Source organism: Podarcis cretensis, assembly GCF_951804945.1.
Source record: "Podarcis cretensis genome assembly, chromosome: 2".
Classification (NCBI taxonomy): domain Eukaryota; kingdom Metazoa; phylum Chordata; class Lepidosauria; order Squamata; family Lacertidae; genus Podarcis; species Podarcis cretensis.
The window spans coordinates 64,262,861-64,282,379 of NC_137171.1; the positions used below are offsets into that span (position 1 = coordinate 64,262,861).

Below are 19,519 nucleotides of genomic sequence, written 5' to 3' on the forward strand. Positions count from 1 at the left end.
TCCCACTTCTCTCATTTACTGCATCCATTATTACACCAGGCCAAAGGCTCATCTTCTAGTAATAATCCTGTGCACTGCTCACTGTGTTTTCCTCCACAGAGGCCATCAGAACACTAAACTATAGTGGCAGAGGCTGTGGCCAAAATGCAGTAGTGAAGTCCCATGCTATTTCTTACCATGATCACCATTTCACCAACAGCTGCATCTTCACGGATGTCGGCAATGTACGGGTCTTGGCTGAACATTGGCACGTGGTCATTTATGTCCGTGACGTTGATCACAACCATGGTGATGTCACTGAGAGAAGCAGAGCCCTTTCTTATACCCTCGATAGACAAGTAATATTCATGGCTAACTTCGAAATCCAGGCTTCCATTAACATATAAGATGCCTGCGTATAGACAGGGACAAGAAATATTTTGAACACAGGACAACCAACATACTAGCTATACAAACTAAAGGGATGGGTGGCTACCTCACAAGCAAATATAACTATTTCAGATAAAGCAACATTTCCATTCAAAAGTGACCAAAATTTACTGCTGTATTTTTGAGTGAGAACAAAACACTACTTTTTCCTTTCCCCCACCCTATAAATCCATCGCTCTGCATTGTTGATAGATTTGTCATCGGATCTGTATAGAAAGGGACCAGGGGAATTAACTGCAGCGTGCAAGAGAAGCACCTGGGATAGTCAGGAGAAGCCAATCTAAAGAAGAGTGAAAGTATCATTGGTTTATCTTGCCTGCTGAGTAAATAGCCCACTTACCTGTGCTGGAATGGAGCCTGAATTTCCCATGATCATTTCCATTCATAATTTCATACTTGATCTCGGTGCCCTGAGCACTAGCCCTTGTTAATGAAGACAGATTCAGAATCTCTGTGCCAACAGCCACATCTTCCTGTACCACAACCACGTATTCCGTATCCAGGAACACTGGCAGATATTCCTTCAGATCCACTACTGAAACAGTGACAGTAGCAAAGGAGGAGAGGGAGCGTGGAAAACCCCTGTCTGTGGCACACACAGTGAGCTCCAGTGCGGTCACCTGTGATTCTTTTAGAGGCTTCTCCAGCCGGATCACACCAGTTGCCTCCTCTATTGAAAAGTGGCCATTAGCTGACTCAGGAAGAGCATAGACAACTTCTGCATTAAGACCTGGGGGGAAGGGTGGACCCACAAGAGACAGAAATATTACAGGAAAGACCATTTCATTTCCATCATTATTTAATACATGGGAAACAAGCATATCTAGCATCTCATTTCTTGCCTTAATAATCAGAGATCCAGGCTTTAACCTGGAGTAGGTGGCGGTGCTTCCTGAAAATAGCATAAATTACAGGTTTCCGTGGACGTTATAGATTGCGTTTTGTTATTATTTGATGAAGAGTGGAAGGTTACTGTGTTTAATTTTGCAAGTGCTTGCAGGTTAGGCGTATTGTCATGGCACAAAACGGGGCAAATCAGATTCTAAGATTTGTGTTTCTTTGCAAGAAACAATTATGATCAAAAAGAAGTGGAATCCTTCCAGATGATATCATTTTTTAATAACTTTGGATCACCTGGGGGGTTAAATCCTCCATAATAAATGAGAAAAATGATCTGCAGCAAACTACTCTATAGGCAGCATGGGTGTTTCTGCTGAATAGAGATCAGGTTTTTCCATCTGTTTAGATTTTTAAAAAAATAGTATAAAACCATGCCGCAGATTTATAAGCTGATTGGAAACAGCAAATAACTGGTTTTGCAATGGCGTGAATAGGGAGAGCTTCTTTGTCTCTGGTAGGAAAGTTTAAAAGTCAGAAAAATTTGGAAAATAGTAATTAACTTCAAAGAAGACATACTTGAAATATATTATAATCCGAGAGGCTGAAGGCTTCAGGTATCTAGTTTCTGTTCATTTTCAATTGCTCTAGTTCTGACTAGGATTAATTATGTTAGGCTATATAGAAATGAGTGACTATACAGAATCTGTGAAACAATAACATTGGCATTAAAAAGTTACAAGATTGATAGTGTTGCCATATTTTGAAAAATAATATGTTGAACTTTTATTAGAAACTCCCCGGGTTTCCCCTGACATTTTGCTGATGTCCTGAAAACCAGGACACGTTAGGAATTTTCCTGACATGTGACAAGCCTACCAGATTGATGAAAGAGAGCTGTCTCCAACAGCCAATGGTCTGTAGTAACTAGATACATAGGCTATTTCACATCATTTACCTATGATACGACACAGCTACTCTAGATCTGGGAATTGTTTAATATATTACAATCACATATGATACACTTTTATATATTACTGTCATGCATGATACAATTTGGATCATACATTTTGTATTAGCATGCAAAATTTTGCTCTTCATTACAGTATAATGTGAAAAGAGTCATTCTAATAATGACACACACACCCAAAGATTTTCCACTGCAGAAAGAATTTCCCATTAATCTATCTAGGCATAGCTAAATTTGAAACTCAAATTTCAGTAGCATTTGATTTCCACATCATATTTGCACAAATCTGTCAATGGTCCATCAAATAGGTGCTTGCCTATGAGATGTCTTCCTAAATATCCTGAACTCTCAATCTCTCTCTCTCTCTCTCTCTCTCTCTCTCATCATTAAATTGCTTTGGGATGCTTCATGGGAAGTGGTTCATTAACAAAATAAATAAACACATACATAAATATCTTAGCAAGATTACAGAAAACACTCGAGATACTTAAAATTAAGTTACTCATGAATGATATATTTTCTTCATTTGCCAAAAACATTGATCCGTTTGTACTATAAACTTGCAATAAACACCACATTTTGACTCACCTTCATCAGGGTCCCTTGCGGAGACAACTGCCACGGGAGTCTTTACTGTGGTGTTATCAAAGACAGCTACTGCACAATGACTGGGAAAGAACCTGGGAGCATTGTCGTTTGTATCCTCTAGGTCCACAGTTATGCCCACCTGGCAAAAACGTCCTCCTCCATCTGTTGCCTTGGCAACAAGCTGGTACTTGGGCTTCAGCTCCCGGTCAAGTAATAAAGAAGTGGTCAGCTCCCCTGGTGTGGGAATGACCAGAATGAATAAAGACATAAATACGGGGCAAGTTCCATGGCATCCTGGGCTTTTAAATTGATAAAACATGCATGCTTACCTAAACATTTAAAAAAAAATGGCTCCAGGCTTTGGAACTCATATTTAATAGCCGTTAGCCTTCTCTGCTCTGCAGAGTTGCCTGAGTATGCTGTTCTCTCTTGGACTGGTGCAGAGAATTACGGAGAGCATGTACCAGTCTCTTTAGAAATAGACCTTACTAGATATTATACTACTGAAAAATCACCTTCTTCAAGAGCTCATACCATGTGGGAATATTCTGAAAATAATATAAATCCAGGCCAGGGATGTCAGAAGGCAACAATTTCCATTCTGACATGTATTCTTCACAATCAGTGCTGTTTCTATTCTGCTGCAGTTCTGTTTTCAACAAATACTACATTATTTATCCCACTGTCTGCTCATTAACAAGATCAGCACAATTATTTATATATCATCAACTGCCCTTATGTACCTTAAATTCATTGCGGTATAAAGACAACATTAAAAAGTAATTAATTAGGCATGGTTTGTGGGCTTAAATGCGTTCCAACAAAATTGTGAATGAATACCAATTGTATTTTCTTGACAGGCTATACCCACGTGTGGTGGATATCCCTGCATTCAAAATGCTGCTCCACAACACATGCTGACTGGGGCTGATGGGAGTTGAAGTCCAAAACATCAGAAGGGAGCCATGTTGGGGAAGGCTAGCACACAGGGACAATATTCTGATCTCTAATGTATGTTCAAAGAGTGGGAATGAGAGTCAGGGATACCCCGGAGGGTTGAGGAAGATGCCCTCTTTACCTGTATGGGGGTCTAATCTGAACTCATCAGCACCAGATCCATGGAGACTATAGGTAATTTGGCCATTGCTACCAACATCAACATCTGTGGCTGACACTTTCAAAACAGAAAACCCTTGAGGTGCATCTTCTGAAATTCTCTCTTCATACGGTGTCTGGAATGAAAAGAAAGGATGTTTTCAAGTGAAAAGACTGACTTCATTCCAACTGAAATGCCTTGTTGAAGTGGTCCACTCCATTAACAGATGCTGGGATTCAGAATAGTGATGAAATGGTCATTTCTTGCATTAGCTGAACCTATCTAGTTCAACCCCGATGCCTAAAGTCAAGGCTATGCACCCACAGGCAATTGTATTGGCCTGGTTGACTTTGCTAGAGCAAATGGTGAAGCTAAGGAAATGCGGACCTGGAGAGAAGATGACGACTGGAATCCTAATGAAAGATGCTTCAAGCTTTCTAAAAGAAGAATGAGCTACATATATAGGCTATAAATACAAACAGCCATAGATCAGCCTCTGCCATCCTTACCACATTGTGTATCCTAGGCAGCGTAAGAAAAGGGAAACAGTTACAATATTCCAAGGCGCATAGCTGCTCAGGAGTACCTAGCCTCCCAGTTGCGGTGTCACTGCAAGAGGGCAGTGCAGCAGGGAGATATGTGCTGTGCAGACGCAGTGGAAGGAGCACTGGATTGGCTCTGTTTGTGCACCCATGCAGTGCCACCCTCCCACAATGTCACCCTTCCCTTTCTTCCTCCTGGTAAGTGGTACTGGCACTGCTGCTGAAAGGCCAGGTACAGTGGTACCTCAGGTTAAGAACTTAATTCATTCTAGAGGTCTGTTCTTAACCTGAAACTGTTCTTAACCCGAAGCACCACTTTAGCTAATGGGGCTTGCTGCTGCGCCGCCGCACAATTTCTGTTCTCATCCTGAAGCAAAGTTCTTAACCCAAGGTACTATTTCTGGGTTAGCAGAGTTTGTAACCTGAAGCGTCTGTAACCCGAGGTACCACTGTATATGATGGAACACTTCCCCGCAGACCACTCCTGCAACTGTTCATTAAATAAGGCCAGTGAATCCTCATCATCTAATACTCATAAAGGACCTAAATCAGGCACCCCCAAACTCAGCCCTCCTGATGTTTTGGGACTACAGTTCCCATCATCCCTGACCACTGGTCCTGTTAGCTAGGGATGATGGGAATTGTAGTCCCAAAACATCTGGAGGGCTGCGTTTGGGGATGCCTGACCTAAATCATATCTAATCACTTTCAGCCTAGTTTTTCTCTGGGACAAGTTTTCTATGAGAGTGCAATTCCATGCATTTATGATTCCTTACACTGCACAGCTACCATTTTGATATCCAGAACCATCAAAAATATAAAGAGGCCATAGTTTGTACAAAGAGTGCAATTCTGCTCTGTTTTGTTATTCTCCATCTTCTCCACCTTGAACTCTTTTATATTGCCTCCTCCTTCGCCCCCAATCAGGTACGAGGCAACAGAATCACAACACATGTCATAGTACCTCTAAAACAAGAGGAATGGGATGACTCAACACTGCCAACATGTAATTGCTCAAGGGGTTGTCCCACCTTACAAGGTGGCTTCTCCAGGTCAGCTTTGGTTCCAAACTGGCACACAGCTAGTGGTGTGGGGTTTTTTCTGTGTGTGTGTGTGTGTGTATGTGGATGAGGAGACACAACTTTATAGACATACACAATCACCTGCTTGCATTCGGGGCTGTTATCATTGACATCAAGGACTGAAATCTCCACTTCTGTTGCTGCTTGAAACTTTCCATCAGATACCATGACTTTGAGCAGATATTTTTCTCTTTCTTCCCTGTTCAGAAGCTTCTTGGAAAAAACCTTCCATTCTCCATCAACCTCAGCAACGCTGAACTGTCCCAAGATATCTCCTTCTGATAAGGCAGAGAAGGCATCATAATTGAAGACAATACAAAGTAAAACAAAAAACAAAAAAACTAAGAGTTTAAGGGGAAGAGGTAAAGAAAAGAGACAAGAACCCTGACATTGCCATCCTATGCATGCATACTCAGAAGTAAGCCCCATTAAGTTGAATGGGACTTACTCCAACAAAGTATAGAATTGTGTCCTGTGTCTCTTAAGTCTCATTCCTCTGTGTGGGATGTCAAGAAAATTTGTTTGCCCTAGTTATAATGAACACGCTGCCCCACTGACTGCATCTATGTACTTGACTCTGAGCAGAATCAAGACTCTGAGCTATATTAAGACTATATGGGCAAGATTCAACTAATGAGCTCAACTACCAGAAGCCCACTTCTGTGATGGGTCTTTCCAGTCGCCACCTCCCACGCCCTGAGGGAATCCCCCAGAACAGAATGAGGAGGAGAAAGGGGAGCATAATGTGGCTTAGGAAGGAGCCAGGGATTGCTTTTGAGTTCTCTGATTTCAAAGGGTTGTCCTTCCAGGCAATGCTGACATGTAGTTTTCATGCCTGCACCCCACAGTACCACCCGATTTGAAACACGTTGCATTACGCGGTCCTTAGTTAATAAAGGCTATCATCTGATATTATCAGCTGCAGAGATTTCAGCAAGACTAATTGTAGGATAAGGTGCTTCTCAAAGTCAAGCAAACCTACCAGAAAACAAGTTGTATTCTATTTTATCAAAATGTTGGGAGAGATAGGTTCTTACCAGTGATGTAACATGTGACTTGTCTGTTCTGCTCTGAAATATCATTGTCTACAGTTCTAAGTGTGGTGATCATTTGCCCAGGCTCAGCGTTCTCAACCACGGACCCTTTGTAGATTTCAGAGGTGAACTGTGGAGCATTGTCATTTTCATCAGTTATGGTGACCACCACAAGGGCTTGAGAAGAAAGCTGGTGTTTCCTGCCATGGTCTGACGCCACAACAAAAAACTGGTAGGTTTGTTGAACCTCACAATCTAGCTCTTTAAGAGTCATGATCCAACCACTTTCACTGTCAATGGTGAAGAGCTCTCTGATGTTGCTTGGTTCTGATCCTAAACTATAACTCACTTGCCCATCGCTTCCAGTATCTTGATCATTGGCAGTGACCTGAATCACAGTAGTTCCTGGTGGCATGTTCTCCATTACAAAGGCCCTGTAAGGATCAGCCTCAAAAATAGGCTTGTTGTCATTGACATCTTTTACATGGATGTTGATGGACACCAAAGAGACCAAGTCAGTATCCTGGTGTGAGCAGTGAGCCAAAACATCAATCTGGTACCATTTCATCTTCTCATGATCCATTGCCTTCTCAATAGTCAAGGTGCCTGTTCGTTTATCCAAAGCAAATATCCCCTCTTTATTGCTTTCAGCAGTGGTACCTTTCACTAAACTATAGATGACAGGGTCCTCTGCCACAGCACTAACTGATCCTATTTCGGATCCCTCCGGGAGGTCTTCAGATGCTGAGAAGGTGTATAGTGGCTCAGAAAACCTTGGTAAGGACACCTCCTTTGGAACAACTTGAAGATTCACTGGAACAACAGAATTCCAATTGGGAGGTCCTGCATCTTCAGCTTTGACTTTGAAGTTCACTGTCCTGTTTTCAAGCCTGTGGAGACTCTCTTTGACTTGAACAACTCCAGTTGCAGTGTTAATCTCAATCACATCCTCTGCAATAACCTCCTCTACTGAATCAACAGAGTAGGTGACGTCAGCATTCACTCCTTCATCAGCGTCATAAGCTAGTACTTGAATGACTGGTGACCCTCTGCTCACATTGGACTGGATAGACAAGATGTATTCAGAAGCTTTGAACTGTGGCGGGTTGTCATTTTCATCTGTGAGTATGATTTTGACAGTACAGAATGCCACCTTTCCTCCCCCGTCCTTGGCCATGATTTTAATAGCAACAACTCTCTCTGTGGAATTTTCTCTGTCCAACTTCTGCAGCGTTTCAATGCGTCCCTTGTCATCTATTGCAAATTTCTCTTGGCCAAGCTTGTTTATGATGGTGTAATCTACGGTGCCATACGGGCCATCATCTGGGTCAGTGGCTAGCAATTCAATCACTTTGGTTCCAACCTTGGCATTTTCAGCCAATACGGCTTCATATACATCCTGCTGAAATGATGGACTGTATTTATTTACATTTGTGGTATTGATGTATACTGGCACTGTGGTTTTAAACACGCCATCTGATGCAGAGACTCTGAGGTTGTAAAAAGACTCCAGGTCCCTTTTGCAACGATTCAGTGTGGAAATGATTCCAGAAGTGCTGTCAATGGTGAAATGCCTTTTCTCATTCCCTGAAAGGATTAGATATTCCAATCTATGGGTGTCCCCGCTATCAGGGTCAAAAGCCTGGACTTTTATCACAACATGGCCACAGGGGACCATTTCACTCACATTGGCTTCATAGTGAAGCTGACTGAACTTGGGTGGGTTGTCATTGATGTCTAACACGCTGATCACCACAAGGGCTTCAGTGCTGAGAGGAGGCATTCCATGGTCTGTGGCTCTCACTCTAATGCGAAATTCATGGTTGGCTTCATAATCTAGAACCTGAGTTGTTGTTATTTCACCTGTGCTGGCATCAACATTAAATAACTTTGACGCGTCTGAACGGTCTTCCAAGATCTGGTATGAAACCACTTTGTTCCTCCCTGAATCTCTGTCAGTAGCAAGGAGCTGTAAGATGGGGGTCTGAGCTGGCAGGCCTTCGGTGACTGATGCAGTATAAACCACCTGAGAGAATTCAGGAGGATTGTCATTGATGTCTTCAACCTCTACTTCTACCATTGCTTCTGAAAAGGCACCCATTGCTGTGTCTGTAGCTCTGACTGTAAAGGCATGTTTTGTGTCAGATTCATAGTCTAGTTGGCTGGTGACCATAAGCACACCAGTCTTGAAGTCAATGTTGAAATGTTTAAGAGCTCCTTCTTCCACAATGTTGTATATTAAACGCAAGCCTTCAGGGCTCCGAGCCTGGATGTGGAGAACAGACGTGTAGAGTGGAATGTTTTCAGGCACTTTCACAGTATAGAAGAGGCTTTGGAAGAGAGGGTTGGATTTGTCCCTCACCATGATCAGAACCTCTTCTTCAGCATACAAGGGAGGTTCACCGGCATCTCTGGCAATCACTTTTAGTATGTATTTATTCAAAGTTTGAAAATCAAGGGGTTTCTTGAGTGAGATGTCCCCTAAGTAAGGGTCAATCCGGAAATACTTGTAATCTTCTGCAAAGGAATAAAAAATGACTCCATTATTCCCCAGATCCGAGTCAGTGGCAGAAACCTGAAAGATGACATCACCTGGCTCAGTGCCGTCCTGCATAGCTATATAATATGGCACATTTTCAAAATGGGGTGCATTGTCATTAATGTCATCCACATAGATTTTGAGCATTGCTTGAGACACCCTTGGCGGATTTCTAATGTCCTTTACTTCCACTGCAATATCATAAGTGTCTTGAGTTTCCCGATCAAATTCTACGCCCTTGGTCTGTAGCACTCCTGAAGACTGGATCACCCTGAACTTCTCTGTGCCATTCATGATGGAGTAGAAGAGGGGTTCATTCAGTTGATTCCCAATGACACCAAGAGCAACCAGAGTTTGGATATCTGTGGTGTTTTCCTTCACTGTTGCTGTATATAAATCTTGATCAAATTTTAAGGTGCTGTCTTGTGGTTCAATAAAATGAATCCTAACCATAGCACTAGCTGTATATAAACCATCTCCAGCTCTAACTGTGAGTTCATGATAGCGTTCTAAGGTGGTAGCATTCAGCACAGAGATGAGGCCAGTTGCTGGATGAATGTAGAAAACATGATCAGGATTCCCTTCTACTATACTGTAGGCTATCTCTGAGTCCGCATCTTCTGCATGTACGGTATAAAGCTCCATCCCGTGATGGACAGGAAGCCCTACAGAAAGTTCATAAATATCTTTTGTAAACACAGGAGGACAATCATTAACATCCTTGATATAAATGGTGACCTCAGTGGGTTTGGAAGCAAATAAATATGGTTTGCCACTGTCACGCACATGGACATTGAAGTGATGAACTGGGACACGCTCATAATCAATTTCTGCACAAGTAGTAAGAGTGCCCATGCTTGGATCAATTTTGAAAAAATCCAGTGCCTCTGGCTGCAAAATTTCATAGACCAACAAGGCATTAGCATCTCGGTCAGCATCTGACGCATGAATCACAAGCGGTGCATTGTTTTCATCCATAATCATACTTCCCAATGGAATGTTCTCATTGATCCGGCCAACAAAGGAAGGCTTAGAAAAGATAGGCACATTGTCATTCTCATCTATGACATAAACAAACACCAGAACATCCATAAATGCTCCGGCCATATTGGTGCCACGGATTTTCAGCTGATAAGATGAAGCCTGCTCAAAATCTAGATTCCTTTGTGTTGAAATAAGGCCAGATTGATAGTTGATGGAAAATAAGCCATCTTTATCTCCTTCTTTTACTTCATAGGTAACAGACGAAAGGCTTGTGGCTGAAACTAGGATGACAGGAGAGCCAATAGCAGCAGATTCACTGATCTCTATAACGTACTCCTCCTCCGAAAACTGTGGAGGTGTGCCATCAGAGGGCTTCATAAAAATGTTCACAGTAGCAGAGTCTTTCAGTTGTGGAAACCCTTGATCTTCTGCCTTTACAGTGAGAACAAATCTCTCTTGCTTGGTCTGATCCAGCTTCTGAGACACTGTAATAATTCCAGACAACTTGTCTATAGCAAAGAAGTCTCCATTGTTCCCTGAAAAAAGAAAAAGAATGAAAAACCACCTTTAAATTGCTGTTGTGTTTATTGGTTTTCGTCACCCATCTGATCACCCACCTAACATGTACCCATCTCATTTATTAGGAGATAATTGCTCTTAAAAACACTTGTTGATGGGACCCCGCTCCCCAATTATTTTTCCCTGGAACTTGTGCTGTTATATATACCATATATATATATATAACAGCCTTTCTAATATATAAAAAACTAGCCTTTCTAGTGTATTTTTCATCTTTGTTGGAAGCCACCCAGAGTGGCTGGGGAAACCCAGCCAGATGGGCGGAGTACAAATAATAAATTATTATTATTATTATTATTATTATTATTATTATTATTAAAATGAAAGGCTTAATAGACAGTTCTGATCTACTTTATTTGGAAGTAAGCCATTGCTTTTTCAGTGGCGCTTATTTCTGGAAAAGGACTGCAGCTTTAGGGACAAATAGCCCTACTCAACAATGCCTTCCCTGGCAGGCTACACTTTGTTTAAAGAGATATAGAAATGTGTAATGGTATTAGCCGCGCATCAATTCAAAAAGTTAAACAGACTTTCATGCTACACTTAGGAGCTGCTGGCTTGGAGATGTAAGGCTGTGAAAAGTGATAGGGAGCAAAGTGTGTGTTGCACTGCAGACCAGAGACCTGAACTCAAAGAAGAAAAATGCTCATAGAAAAAGAATCACAACTCAGATTTGTTCAACACATTGGCTAAAATGGTGGCCCATTTTTATTTTTAGATGCTGCTTCTGTCCAGAATGAGCAGAGTGATACTGACCTGCTGAACATTTTATGATGTGTCCACATGGTGGGGGCGACAGGAGAATAAATGAATGAATAAATGAATAAATAAACAAACAAACAAGCAACAGTGCTTTGCTGGCTGGCATAGCTGAGCAAACAAGTGCTAAGAAAAATTTCCAAATCATACAAGCCTTTAGATTGGTAAGGTAAAGGTAAAGGTACCCCTGCCCGTACAGGCCAGTCTTGCCAGACTCTAGGGTTGTGCACTCATCTCACTCTAGAGGCCGGGAGCCAGCGCTGTCCGCAGACACTTCCGGGTCACGTGGCCAGCATGACAAGCTGCATCTGGTGAGCCAGCGCAGCACACGGAACGCTGTTTACCTTCCCGCTGGTAAGAGGTCCCTATTTATCTACTTGCACCCAGAGGTGCTTTCGAACTGCTAGGTTGGAAGGCGCTGGGACCGAACGACGGGAGCACACCCCGCTGCGGGGATTCGAACCGCCGACCATGCGATCGGCAAGTCCTAGGCGCTGAGGTTTTACCCACAGCGCCACCCGCTACCCGCGTAGATTGGTAAGCAACAATTATTTATGTGCTTTATGATCTCAAGTGATTAAATTATGGCTATAGTAGCTTTTGGAGTATTTTTGATATGACATTTATTGTACTAATAGAATCGATTATTTAAAGTAGCATAGCCTTATGGTTTTAAAATGTTTATACATGGTATATGTATTATGACATGAATTATTGTTTTGTGTGTTTGGCTTTACAGCAATATGTATATACACTGATGAAGGATATATTTGGAAATGGGTGCTTTATGCTAGCTACTCCGCCTTTTTATTGCTCATTAGCATTTGATGCTGAATACACTATTATTCATATAAACTGAAATTTCAAATCAGCCTTTTTGTGCACGTTTTTGTCTTTTTTTGCTTTACCAGGCAGAGAGCCAAGGAGCAAGCAAGCAGTGGCACCTATTACTCCTCTTTCTTACAACCCCTGTAGTTTAGGCCTGAATGAGAGGCAGGTAAACAATCAGGTTGTAATGGTGATGAGAAGGAGCAGGTCTTGTTGGTGGGCTTCCACCTGTGGTGTGTGCCCTTGGCAGATGCACAACCATCTGACTCTTGACTTGATGCTGGTTCTGCCTACTAATACAATGGGAATGTGGTCAATGAATTTGGAGCCTGTGGTTAGACGTGGGGAACCCAGAGGCACTGTCTTCAGCACACAAGATGGAAAGTGAAAGGACAGGGGCTGAGAAAGGACACGAGTCCTGCAGAACCAGGTCCATCTAGTCTAGCATCTTGTTCTCACAGAGGTCAACCAGCACATTCATATGCCAATCCACTCCAGTTCATGCAATTTTCTTGCTCCTATTAGTCTTGCATTTATAGCACACTGGGAAAAACCATATTTAGATAGCACATGCCATTACACTCAGTATTCAGGGAAACACTTGCATTCATAGGCAGCTATAAATTGCTCGAGTCCCTTACCTGCCTCTAGGCAGTAGTGGATTTCAGCATTCACTCGGTCTTGATCCAGGGCTCGGACTTGCACAACCTCTGTGCCTATTGGGGCTGCATCCAGAACTTCTGCCTTGTAATGGAGGCTGGAGAACTGGGGAGGGTGGCTGTTGCAGTCCTCTACATGGATGACAATTCTGGCAAAGTCTCGCTTGACCGGGACTTCCTGGTCTCGCACCTAAGTGGCAGAACAGGTGGACGTGTGAATGTCAGTCTTAGAGAAAAGAAGGCATTCATTGCAATGTGACACTTCCCAGCTGCAGAATGCCAAATGGACCTGGGGGAAAGGGACAGTATGGACTTTGCATTGCAACCACTCTCATTCATTTGGATGAACCCGTGAGCCACATCTCAATCTCCTGATTCCAACAGCAACAGAAAAAGACTCCTACCCTGCAAGTGCATCAACTCCCAGTTCACTGCTGTTCTGCTCTATGTGCACCTATGTGGTGGAAAGCAGGGGCAACCACAGACATCTAGTTGGCTGGTGCTGTTGCACCATGTCCCAATTGGAGCTCAACCTCAGGAGCCAATAAGAGCCTTCATTTGGCGGGTGGGCAGGGCTTGGGTGTGGACCAGAGGGAAGCCTTGTTGGAGGTGGATGTAAATAGGAGCCCTGGGCTGTGGCTTCAGTACTCAGTGTCATCACCAACTTCCCCTCCCTCCCTCCTACAGTTTCAGGATGTTCTTTGGTCACTGGTTAAAAAGGTCACAGTTGGCCCATGACTGTGAGGTTATTGCCTTTCCCATAGCAAGAATGTATGTTTGTGTATGTTTATCTATTCCTTACTGTCACATTTTTGGCAGGGAAGGGCATTGGTGAGGATCCATAACTTATGGGAGGGGACTACCATAAGGGGTATTGGGCATGGTGCTTCAAGGTCTTCACTCTAGCTTGGGGGGCCATGGCCAATGGCCATATATTGGCACATAGCCCAGGTTGCCATCTCGGTGGCCCTTGGCATGGTGGGCTGCATGGTGGCCTCAGCAATTGGGAAGGGTGGTGCTGGGCTGTTCTTCCCAGCAGACAGATACTTACCCATCCCAACCCAATATATTGACTGTAACCAATAAAGTAATGGCCTTGCTTAACCCACAATAGTATCTTTGTGTTTTGGTGATTGCACCCTGGCACAACACCTAGCTGTGCATGGCAACAAGTACATGTTGAGTGAAATTGAGAAAAACTGCTGTAAGGCACTCCAAGCCCATGGGATAGAGTTGGATATAAATCAAATAAATATACAAACTGCTTTCCTGTGACTCACATACCATGACTGTCAGGGTGTGCAGCGACATGGATTGCGAATCAAGTGCTTCTGCCATCATGAGTGTGCCACTGCTTGGGTCCATCTGAAAAAGCTTCATGCTTCTGGGATCCACGCTGCTCTGAAGGGTGTAGATCAGTCCTTTCCCATGGTCCTTGTCAGTTGCACGGACCCAGGCAATTTCTGTCCCGGGAGGCGTGTCTTCTGGAATGTGAGCCTCATATTGATACTCCAAGAACTTGGGGGAATGCTGGTTAATGTCAATCACACGGATATAGGCCTGCAAGAGTGTTGGGAGAACATATGTAAGAGAGAAGGCAGGGTGGGGGCTGGAATGATGAGGTTAATTCTTAGACAAGCACAGCAATTTTGACAGAAAACTCTATTGTGGTTATTTTTTGTAGCTTTGGAAGTATATTCAGCATGCCAGAGTTAGCAGGCTTTGGACATGTGCACCCTGCCACGTGCATAAATTCATATCTAAAACTTGTGTTCCAGAGCGCTTCTATGCGATTTTTGTCAATGACTTGATGTGAGTCCAGTTCTAGGCTTGAGGTCTTTGGTGGACAACTTCTGCTCTGGATATGCCCTCCCTGCTGGTTTCCCACAGGCATCTGATTGGCTACTGTGAGAACAGGATGCTGGAGGAGATGGGCCATTGGCCTGATCTAGCAGGTTCTTCCTATGTTCTTATGTGGGCTTACATAGCAGTGGGACCAGGTGACATAGGGCCACTGTTTTCATTCCCCACCATGTCCCCAAGTGACGATACTTCAGGGGCATGGAATTAAAAGTGCAGTGAGAACTACTTGTAATGCCTCTCTGGAAAAGAACATCAAGGGGGCACAGGGCAGGTGTCAGTGGTGGGCTCTACCAGGGTGCCCAGCTTGAACGAGATGACACTATATCTGAAGTGATGACCTCATGGAGGAAGGACCGCAGCTCAGTGCTAGAGCATCTACCTTGCATGCAGAATTTCCCAGGTTCAATTCCTGCCATCTCCAGGACTGGGAATGTCCCATCTGAAACCTTGGAGAGCTGTTGCCTATCAGCGTAGACCATACTGAGATAGATGGACACGGCCTAAGGTAGCTTCTGATGTTCCTAAAATGGCATGGGGCATCCCAGCCAATCATACTGAAGTGTAGGCAAATGAGGCTGAGGATTATGAAGGTGAAGGATAAGGATAAGCAACAGCAAGGGGGACCAAAAAACTCAGACACCATTAATGTTTGGTGATAATCAGTTTAGCTGCACTGGATGTACATACTAAAATTTAGAAACTTATTTGGTGTAGTTGCACTTCTGTTTATTTCATCCCAGGAAACTAACAGAATAAGGACAGGAATGACATGGTGGGGAAAGTGTACAATATATCAGAAGCAGCCTGGAAACGTATTTGCAAGAGCCTGGAAACGTATTTGTAACAGGAAAAAATAAACCCATCCCTAAGCTCGCTGTCAAATGTTGCAAAGAGAATTTGGCAATCTCTGTCTATTTGATCCAATTGTTTTTCATTGCAAACCACATCTTGGAAGAAGACAACCTGATGCAATCGCCTGCTTTCTTCAATGAAATCCAACTTGCCACGATTTTGCAAGAGCAGGTTCACCAACATACCCAGCAGTGATTGTCAATGCCAAAGTAAACAGAAGAAAAGTTCCTGGAGGCCGGGATTGCATGTCAGCCAAGGTGTCAGAAGATGACTCTTAGTGGCAGCAGAACAATGTTATTAAGACGTTGAAAATACCATCAATCTACTACTGAGTCACACTGAAACAGCACCCTCAGCATCTGTTTCCCACCATCTCCTAGGTTTTACATAACTTTAGTGGCTATCAGTAAAGCAATTATCAGATTAAATCCCTGCTAAAAACCTTGTTTTCCCAGGCAAACCTCTACATATGCACTTGTTGGCAGGAGTGAAAGGTGAGGCTACCTACCTGTTGGTAGACAAAATGCATGTCTACACTATAAATATCAGGTCACTTTTGAATTCATTAGCTGTCATGGCTACTGGCCAAAGACCCCCTGAACAACAGATCTATAGCAAATAATTCTCAGTATCTTGACAAAAGTTACAATTCCCAGATTGCTTCAGAGAGACTCTGACAGCTAAACCAGTATCAAAACAGTTTAGAGATGCCTTTGGATTTGGATTGACACGTGCAAAGGAAAGAGGTGGATTGGTGGAACCATTTTTGGTCCTCACCTTTCTCCTGGACTTGCTAATAGGCCTTACAAATCCTGCCAGTTATGTGCAACAGGCAATTGCATTAGATGCAGAATTATTCTGACTGCTCAAACCCTGGGACATAGAAATCTGCCTTACCCTGATTCAGACAATTGGTTCAGCTAACTCAGTATTGGCTACATAGACCACCAGCAGCTCTCTGGGATTTCAGGCAGTGTTCTCTTCCAGGCCTACCTGGAGTTGCCAGGGATTGGTAATGAACCTGCCAATCTAAAGAACTTAGGAAGCCTCGGGGCTTCCGCATCACCCTGATTCAGATTCAGGATTCAGTTCCTCTCATCCTGGCCACACAGGGAAGAATGCTCATCAATCTCAAATGCCTGCCATAATTATCTCAATACATATCTTCATGTGGAGATGTGCTGAAATACAGTGTCATGGATGATGTGGTTGATCTGGATGAATGAATAAGCCCTTTGTTGTTTTGGGTCAAAACTGATGTGGTGCAGGAGACTGTCATCAGCTCACCCTTTTAACATAGGAAGCTACCTTCTGCTGAGTGAAACCATTGGCCCATCTAGCTCAGTACTGTCTACATTGACAGGCAGCAGCTCTCCAGGGCTTCAGGAAGCCCTACCTGGAAATGTCAGGGATTGAACCTGGGAGTTTCTGCATGCAAAGCAGGTGCTCTAAGCTGCTGCCCTCTCCCATGTGGCTTAGAACAGCTCAACACAGCAGCACAATGACCAGGTAAGAGGAAAGGGACCACAATCTCCTCTCTGACAGACTGCATGTTTGCTCATTTACATTAAGCAGTGGTTAGGCTTAGCTTTGCGTGCAAACTGGGCCCCTGAGTCTCCAAGTACTGTACCACAGTTGGCCAGGATCTGCAGAGGAAGGATTTTAAGAAAAAGTGACACTTTTGGTAAGTGTTCTTATTTTTATTTTTTTTGCTGTGCATTGAGAAGAATTTGAGCATTGAGTTTGGGTGTTTTCCCCAAGTGAGCTTGCATGAAAGACGGTGCCATTTTGCTAATCTACACAGGCCAAATTGGGAGCCCCTTATAGCACCTTATCCCCCAGTCTTATGCAAATTCAGCTGAATCATGAATTTTTAGCATTTTGGCAAAGTAATTTTTTGAGAGAACTCTATCTGTGTATGTTCTTATCCTAAGTTCTTATAAAAACTCTCCCTGAGAATACAGAAGTTTTGGACAAGGCTTTGTGGATGCTCACCTGTGTCTTGATGATGCTTGATCCATCAGTGACCTGCACTGTGAGGTTGTAGTTTGATCTTTTCTTTACATCCAGGTTTCTCGCAATAACAATGCTGCCAGTGCTCTTCTCGATGTCAAAATCCATGTCATCATCACCACCTTAGAGGAAAGAGATAACTTAAGTAGATAGGGTAGGAGTTATGACGGAGGAGGCCAGGTGTCTGAGTAACAGCATCTCCCCGGGCAGGCAGGGATCCAAGAGGGGGAAAAGTATCATTGCAGCTGGTAGCATTTGCAACAAATAAAATATATCCAGAGGCAGGCAGCAGAATAGCAAAAAAGGTGGGTGGAAAACCTCTGTGAAAGGCTTCTATTGTCCTCATTGCATCTTTGTTTATTTTCCCTAAGTTTTGCATAGGCTTAAGCATGCAATAATGCCTAGTTTGTTGTTGAAATGCTATACAAGGTGAAGGGAGCTGAAATTAACCAGTGGGACACAGAAGGGCATGTTCTGTTGAAAAGAAGGACTATCAGGAGAAACTGGCAGGGGAGAGGACATTTGCTGGCTTTGCTTCAAGGTGTGATGCTTAAACCAGTTCCCCTCTCTCTGTTGAGACTTGCTCCGATTCATGGATGAGTCCTGGGCAAGGACAAACATCTGTAAGATTTGCAGTGGAGCAAGAAGATGTTTTGGAAGCCACTGCAGAGTTCTTATTCATTTCCCCACCATTAGTTACAATTGGATAAGGACTTCAATAATGCACATTTAGCACCTGAAGACTGAATTAAGACAGAAAACCCCGCAGCTTTATTCTCCAATAATCCATAAAACTAAAGAGCAGGCTGCATAGATGATGAAAGGTAGTCAGCTTGAGCAACCTGCGGCCTACCAAATGAAATGCAGCTAACCACCAACAAGAGTGACCAAGCAGAGGCTGCAAAATTGTGAGGTTACCTGGCAGGCCACAATACTCATTTGGTGGGCTGCTTTCAGCTTGGAGTGTCACAAGTTGTGTAAGGCTGACTATAATAATCTATGGGTTATTCTCCAAGCAAGGTTTCTTAGAGCTCTTTGTGTGACTATACACTGAGTTAGAGAATGTATCCTGCTTCTACAATAGGCATCATCTTGTGGAATAGTGATGCTGTGTTCCCTGACATCTGCATGACGTCATGAGCGAAACACCCTCCCATTTTTCTCCTTTCTCTGCGTCACACCATCCCCAGAGCTTAGAAAAGATAACTTTTCAGTACAATTGGCTAGCTGCATAATCTCCCCACCACTATCTCACAGCTTTTCCTGCCACATAAGGCCTGTATAGACTGCTCTATTTTGTCCACCATTGTCCACCTCTTTTCTCTGGGAATCAACTCTGTCATGTTAATCCTTCCATTTCCAAATAGCATTTCCTCTACAGCTATTTCTCCGCCCCCCCCAAAAAAATGCAGGCATATGTTGAGGTGGGAGGGGGATCATGATCAGAATGGGAGTGATAGTCCATACTACAGTCCTGACAAATATCCCTTTCAACCAAGATGATCAAGGGTCTGCAAACCAAGCTGGGGATGTTTAGCCTGGAAAAGAGGAGACTGAGAGCAGATATGATAGCCACCTTCAAGTACCAGTAGTTACAAAAGTCACATTGGGGAAGGGCCATAGCCCAGGACTCATCCATGAATCGGAGCAAGTCTCAACAGAGAGAGGGGAACTGGTTTAAGCATCACACCTTGAAGCAAAGCCAGCATGCTTTGCATGCAGAAGGCCCCAGGTTCAATCCCTGGCATCTCCAGGTAGGGCTTGGAGAGATCCCCTGCCTGAAACTCCAGAGAAGTGCTGAGAGTCAGTATAGGCAATGCTGAGCTAGCTGGACCAATAGGGAAACTTCCTATGGTCCTATTTGT

At 43.5% G+C, this 19,519-nt stretch overlaps 1 protein-coding gene across 2 annotated transcripts in view; it reads right to left on the bottom strand.

Moving 5' to 3' along the window:
• The window catches only part of FAT2 (FAT atypical cadherin 2), a 106,837-nt gene that overhangs the window by 23,917 nt on the left and 63,401 nt on the right, over window positions 1-19,519 (bottom strand). For both annotated transcript variants that reach the window (XM_079968178.1, XM_079968177.1), the window contains exons 7-15: window positions 17,637-17,776; window positions 14,211-14,486; window positions 12,909-13,116; window positions 6,582-10,637; window positions 5,626-5,822; window positions 3,903-4,056; window positions 2,825-3,058; window positions 770-1,159; window positions 177-391 (exon numbers count right to left, since the gene is read on the bottom strand). In XM_079968178.1, the coding sequence (XP_079824304.1) occupies window positions 177-391; window positions 770-1,159; window positions 2,825-3,058; window positions 3,903-4,056; window positions 5,626-5,822; window positions 6,582-10,637; window positions 12,909-13,116; window positions 14,211-14,486; window positions 17,637-17,776 (5,870 nt within the window). The remainder of the gene's footprint in view (window positions 1-176; window positions 392-769; window positions 1,160-2,824; window positions 3,059-3,902; window positions 4,057-5,625; window positions 5,823-6,581; window positions 10,638-12,908; window positions 13,117-14,210; window positions 14,487-17,636; window positions 17,777-19,519) is intronic.